General features: G+C 44.6%; 1 protein-coding gene across 2 annotated transcripts in view; it reads left to right on the top strand.

Moving 5' to 3' along the window:
- Positions 1–6,072, top strand: part of LOC107672343 (kelch domain-containing protein 3-like) — a 22,647-nt gene that overhangs the window by 5,318 nt on the left and 11,257 nt on the right. For both annotated transcript variants that reach the window (XM_016465489.1, XM_016465490.1), the window contains exons 6-8: positions 109–286; positions 1,923–2,009; positions 2,335–2,443. In XM_016465489.1, coding sequence (XP_016320975.1) covers positions 109–286; positions 1,923–2,009; positions 2,335–2,443 — 374 coding nt within the window. The remainder of the gene's footprint in view (positions 1–108; positions 287–1,922; positions 2,010–2,334; positions 2,444–6,072) is intronic.

The raw sequence follows: 6,072 nt of genomic DNA, 5'->3' as shown, positions 1-6,072 counted from the left end.
TGTGTGTGAGTGTGTGTGTGTGTGTGTGTGTGTGTGTGTGTGTGTGTTAGTGTGTGTTCACTGCCACATCATTGTCTGTGTCTGAGGCGTGTGGTGTTGGTCTCTCAGGGCACTCCGGCTCGATGGAGAGACTTCCACTCTGCTACTGCGGATCGATTCGGCCCCTTCCACTCCAACAATGAGATCTACTGCAATAAAATCAAGATCTTTGACACGGAGACAAACTGCTGGCTAAACACGGCGTCTGCGCAGCTGCTGCCTGAGGGACGCAGGAGCCATTCTGCCTGTGAGCAAACACACACACACACACACACACTCTCTCTCACACACACACTCAGACTCTTACACACACGCACTCGCACACACACTCTCTCACACACACACACACACACACACACACTCACACTCTCACACACACTCACACTCTCTCTCACACTCACACTCTCACACACACACACACTCTCTCTCACACACTCACACTCTCTTTCACACACACACACACACTCACACTCTCACACACACTCACACTCTCTCTCACACTCACACTCTCACACACACACACACTCTCTCTCACACACTCACACTCTCTTTCACACACACACACACACTCACACTCTCACACACACTCACACTCTCTCTCACACTCACACTCTCACACACACACACACTCTCTCTCACACACTCACACTCTCTTTCACACACACACACACACTCACACTCTCACACACACTCACACTCTCTCTCACACTCACACTCTCACACACACACACACTCTCTCTCACACACTCACACTCTCTTTCACACACACACACACACTCACACTCTCACACACACTCACACTCTCTCTCACACTCACACTCTCACACACACACACACTCTCTCTCACACACTCACACTCTCTTTCACACACACACACACACTCACACTCTCACACACACTCACACTCTCTCTCACACTCACACTCTCACACACACACACACTCTCTCTCACACACTCACACTCTCTTTCACACACACACACACACTCACACTCTCACACACACTCACACTCTCTCTCACACTCACACTCTCACACACACACACACTCTCTCTCACACACTCACACTCTCTTTCACACACACACACACACTCACACTCTCACACACACTCACACTCTCTCTCACACTCACACTCTCACACACACACACACTCTCTCTCACACACTCACACTCTCTTTCACACACACACACACACTCACACTCTCACACACACTCACACTCTCTCTCACACTCACACTCTCACACACACACACACTCTCTCTCACACACTCACACTCTCTTTCACACACACACACACACTCACACTCTCACACACACTCACACTCTCTCTCACACTCACACTCTCACACACACACACACTCTCTCTCACACACTCACACTCTCTTTCACACACACACACACACTCACACTCTCACACACACTCACACTCTCTCTCACACTCACACTCTCACACACACACACACTCTCTCTCACACACTCACACTCTCTTTCACACACACACACACACTCACACTCTCACACACACTCACACTCTCTCTCACACTCACACTCTCACACACACACACACTCTCTCTCACACACTCACACTCTCTTTCACACACACACACACACTCACACTCTCACACACACTCACACTCTCTCTCACACTCACACTCTCACACACACACACACTCTCTCTCACACACTCACACTCTCTTTCACACACACACACACACTCACACTCTCACACACACTCACACTCTCTCTCACACTCACACTCTCACACACACACACTCTCTCACACACTCACACTCTCTCTCACACACACACACACACACGCTGGGATGAGCTGAAACTGCATGGTTTTGGTTATTAATCTCAGTTTCTCTTTATTTTTCTCTGAAAGTTGCTTACAATGGAGAATTGTACATATTTGGTGGTTATAATGCTCGTCTGGATCGACACTTCAATGACCTCTGGAAGTTCAATCCAGGTGATTCTTCTCATTCTGAGCTGCTCATTAAACATACGTTTGTCCAGCTCGGTTTAGTTAGTAATATTTATGTCATTTAAGACAATTGAATTACAATAATTAAAAAAATTAGGGGTGCAATGATAGACAGTTATAGTCAGAAAAAGTGCTGTAGGTTTTTAAATGTCTGCTTCAAACTGTATTTAATAATTATCTATTTATTTACAGGGCTAATTCTTGTTTGATTTTGTTTCCGCATTGAAGTTTTATCCAGAGTGGGCTCAGTGTTTGGCCTCACTGTATGTGCATCAGAATGATTCCCGCTGGTCTGTATTCATGTGTTCAGAGGCGTTCTCCTGGAAGAAGCTGGAGCCGAAGGGCAAAGGCCCGTGTCCCAGACGGAGACAGTGCTGCTGCATGCTGGGAGATCGCATCGTCCTCTTCGGAGGAACCAGGTGAGCTCCACACCACAGCATTCCACTACAGCACATCGATTCGAATGGAAAGAGGTGTAAAAAGGAATTGAAATTCATTTTAAACTAGAAAAACAAACTCAAGTCAAACTTTGAAGGAGTTTAAAAAGCCTTGATGTTTGTAGGCCAGATAGATGTTTAAAACTCTACCTATGCAAGTTTGTATTTAGTTTATATGTTTTAAATTATGTAATAAATAACCGTTTGTGTATAAGACTGGAAGGACACTTAATCTGTCATGAATTACTTTGAATTACAATTCAGTAAATTTCTCTCTTCCTGTCATTCAAGTTCAACTTCCTGTGTGTCGTGGCCAATTCAGACTCGCACTCATGAACTGAAAAGCAGTGGGTTGTTTTCTTGTGGCTTCTGTGTGGGGTTTTTATTGTGTGGATGCAGAAATCTGTGCTGGATCACACAGTTCTGTGTGTTTGTCGTGATGAACAGGAGCGTGGTACACGCGTGTGGTCACGTGTTAACAGAAGCAGTCGTCTGCAGACGGTGCTGCGGCTCAGCGGTCAGACTCAAAACCCCGGAGTCCTGAAGCGCTCCCTGAACGAGCTTTATATTGAGGAAGCAGCGGGCTCCCTTCGGTCCCAGACGCTAGCGGTGTAATGAGCTGGCTAACGCTGCTTTATCAGATGCGCTCTTATCCTGGGTCCTGCGGTGAAGCTCAGGCCATCCTCAGCCGCAGTCGAGCTGATTATCCCTCAGTCTGCTCCACAGCGGCACAGAGATAAACGCACGGCATTGTGGGACAGTGGCTCTCTCAGCTGAATGAGGAACACGAGGAGGTTTGAGCAGGCATCCTAGTGCATGTCAAATGTATTTATATAGTGCTTTTCACAACACCGCAACAAAGCAGAAAACATGTTTATGTTCACGGTTATAATATCTTAATATCTTCATGCCTTATAGTCGCATTTATCAGATTAGAGCTGGACGAGAATATAGTTGCATTTGCTACATATCAGTTTACACACGGTACTGTATGTATGCAGATTACAGATTACTTGCATATGCAACTTTAAATAAAGAGCTGAGTTATAATAAAGTTAGACTTTACAACAGAATTGCAGCAGAAAGGGTTTAAATCACTAGTCAGTTCACTGGTGTTTGCACCGTTATTTAACGCTGGAGATGGCCGGTCGTTGCTGGTTTGGTCATGATAGAAATGATCTGAGTCTTTAATAATCAGCAGAACTAAACACTCCCATCAGCGCTTTCATGGGATGGGATCCGTGCTCAGTAAATCTGGTGCTTAGTCTCTTATGTGTTTGAAGTGAAGAACAGATGTTGATGGATGGTGGAGCTGCAGAAAGCCGGAGTTTGTTTGTGTGTCTGCTCTTAAACTCTTGAAGTGCTCAGTTAAGCAGGATTATCTGCCGTCCGGAGACTAATGTTTGAGAGGAGAGTGCAACACTGTTCCTCATTTATTTGGTTTTCCCTGTGGGATCAGAGCAGGATTTCCTCCAGGAGTCATGACTTCCTGTGCCACAAACACTTTATTCTTCAGTTTACATATGTGTCATGATCAGTAGTTTCTGTCTTTACGTTTTTATGTGCATTTTGGGATATTGCATAAAAATCGCTGCATAGAAATGGCAAGATGCAGATAAAATTGTAAAGCTTGCATAAAAAACTTGTGTTTTTTTAAAGACAGTCTTTAAAAAGTCTTAATTCACCTTTCCTCAAATTAAGGCCTTAAAAGCTCTTAAATCAGAGCAGAAATCTTACATTCATAAAGCCGTGGCATTAAATGAATCTCTTCCTCAGTGTTTCTGTCTTGTTTTCCAGTACATCCTGAAATCAAGATGCATTTACTGGAGATACAAAATGAAGAAATGAAGTCTTGTTTTCTGAGAAACTGATGATTAAAATATGAACAAATATCTGCCAAGGAGGAATGAAAACTTATTCTGTCTTTGTATTAAGTTGATTTTTCTGAGTCCATTGGCAGATATTTGCTCTTGGTTTAATCATAAACTTAATTTTGATCAATTTCTCAGAAAACAAGACTTCATATCGATTTTTGCATTTTGCATCTTGATTTAAGGATAAACTGTTGTTTGCTGATCTCGTGTGTATCGCTGAATCTTTAGAAGAGTTCGTCCCTGTGTGGGGTCAGTGACCGCTGACCTCTGACCTCATAGCAGATTCATTCATTCACGCCTCTCATTCGTTAGCCGCCGGCGTTTCATGTAGCTGACCACGAAATCACAGGAATTGAGCGTGTGGCACCGTTTAGATGCAGATGAATCACACGCGATCATGTGGGAGGAGGAAGATGAACGACGTCTTCATCAGGCCTGTTTTTAAAGCTAAGAGCTGCTGTGTGAGTGTGTTAGTGAGTGTGTGTGTGTGTCTCTGTGTGTTTGTTAGTGAGTGTGTGTCTCTGTGTGTTAGTGAGTGTGTGTGTGTGTGTGTGTGAGTGTGTGTGTGTGAGTGTGGCCTCTTTTTGGCCCAGCAGGCCTGTTTATTCTGCCGTAAGTGGCCACTAACACTCACTCACACACACACACACACACACACACACACACACACAGCTTTCACTACCAACACTACATTGTAATGTGATGAACATAAATCCCTCCCAAAATACACAAATCACACACACACACATCTGATCACTGCACACGCAAACACTCTTCTTATGAAGAATCGTGACACGTTTGACTGACTTCAAGCTGAAAGGCTTCAGAGGGCAGGTGGATTCTGGGTATTTGTGGGCGTCTCATGTACATTCACAACAAACAAACAAAAAACAACCCGTTTTAGTCCAGTGTTTGGACACATTTGACTGAACTGATGTAGAAATTATCTTTAAACCTCAAAGCATCTGCTGATGATTGAAGTTTAGGTAAATATCAGTTGTGCTTATGCATTTAGAACAACAGACTCTTCATTATTAGTTTTTTGTTGTATTGGACGGTGAAGGAGAACCGTGATGAAGTGTCTGATAAAGTGTTCCTTCTTCACTTGTGTCCAGTGTGAGTTTATGTGATCCGATGATCTTTTCTCTCATGCTAACACACACAGTCTGAAGTTTGTGTCTCCTGCAGCGTGAGAACGAGCGCCGACGCCTGACGATGAGCATCGCACGTTTGCGTAACGATGATTGCAGTGTGGCTTTCCCAGACACCTCCGGGCCTCTGAACACAGCCGGAGCGCTGGGAACTTTATTGTGCTTCACTAAAGCTCTAAATTTACGCTCAACAAATTCCTTGTTTAAGTAAATATCATAAAGGCAGCAGGAATATCAGCGGAGGTGTCTGCTCAGCATCAGCACGCTATAAATCTGACGGCCGTTTCCTGCGACTGAAGAAAACACAAGCGAGGTGTCTGCCGTCTGATTCATGATGCGCGCGGAGAGCGTTCGTCTCGTCCCTCAGATAAATACCTGTAATGTGTGTGACCTCGCCGTCGCTTTAGAGGTCAGCCTTTGTGTTAATCATTGACATGCAAACAGTGTGTGTGGAAATCAGACTCAAACAAGAAGCAGAACCAGCGACACGTGCGCATACTCTCACACTCTCACTCACTCACTCTCACTCACTCACTCTCTCACACACACACTCACTCTCTCACACACACACTCACTCACTCTCTCA

This window comes from Sinocyclocheilus anshuiensis, unplaced genomic scaffold (genome assembly GCF_001515605.1).
Source record: "Sinocyclocheilus anshuiensis isolate Anshui unplaced genomic scaffold, SAMN03320099.WGS_v1.1 scaffold92, whole genome shotgun sequence".
NCBI lineage: Eukaryota > Metazoa > Chordata > Actinopteri > Cypriniformes > Cyprinidae > Sinocyclocheilus > Sinocyclocheilus anshuiensis.
The sequence above is the reverse complement of the archived record's forward strand: the minus strand, read 5'-3'. Positions and strand labels throughout refer to the sequence as shown.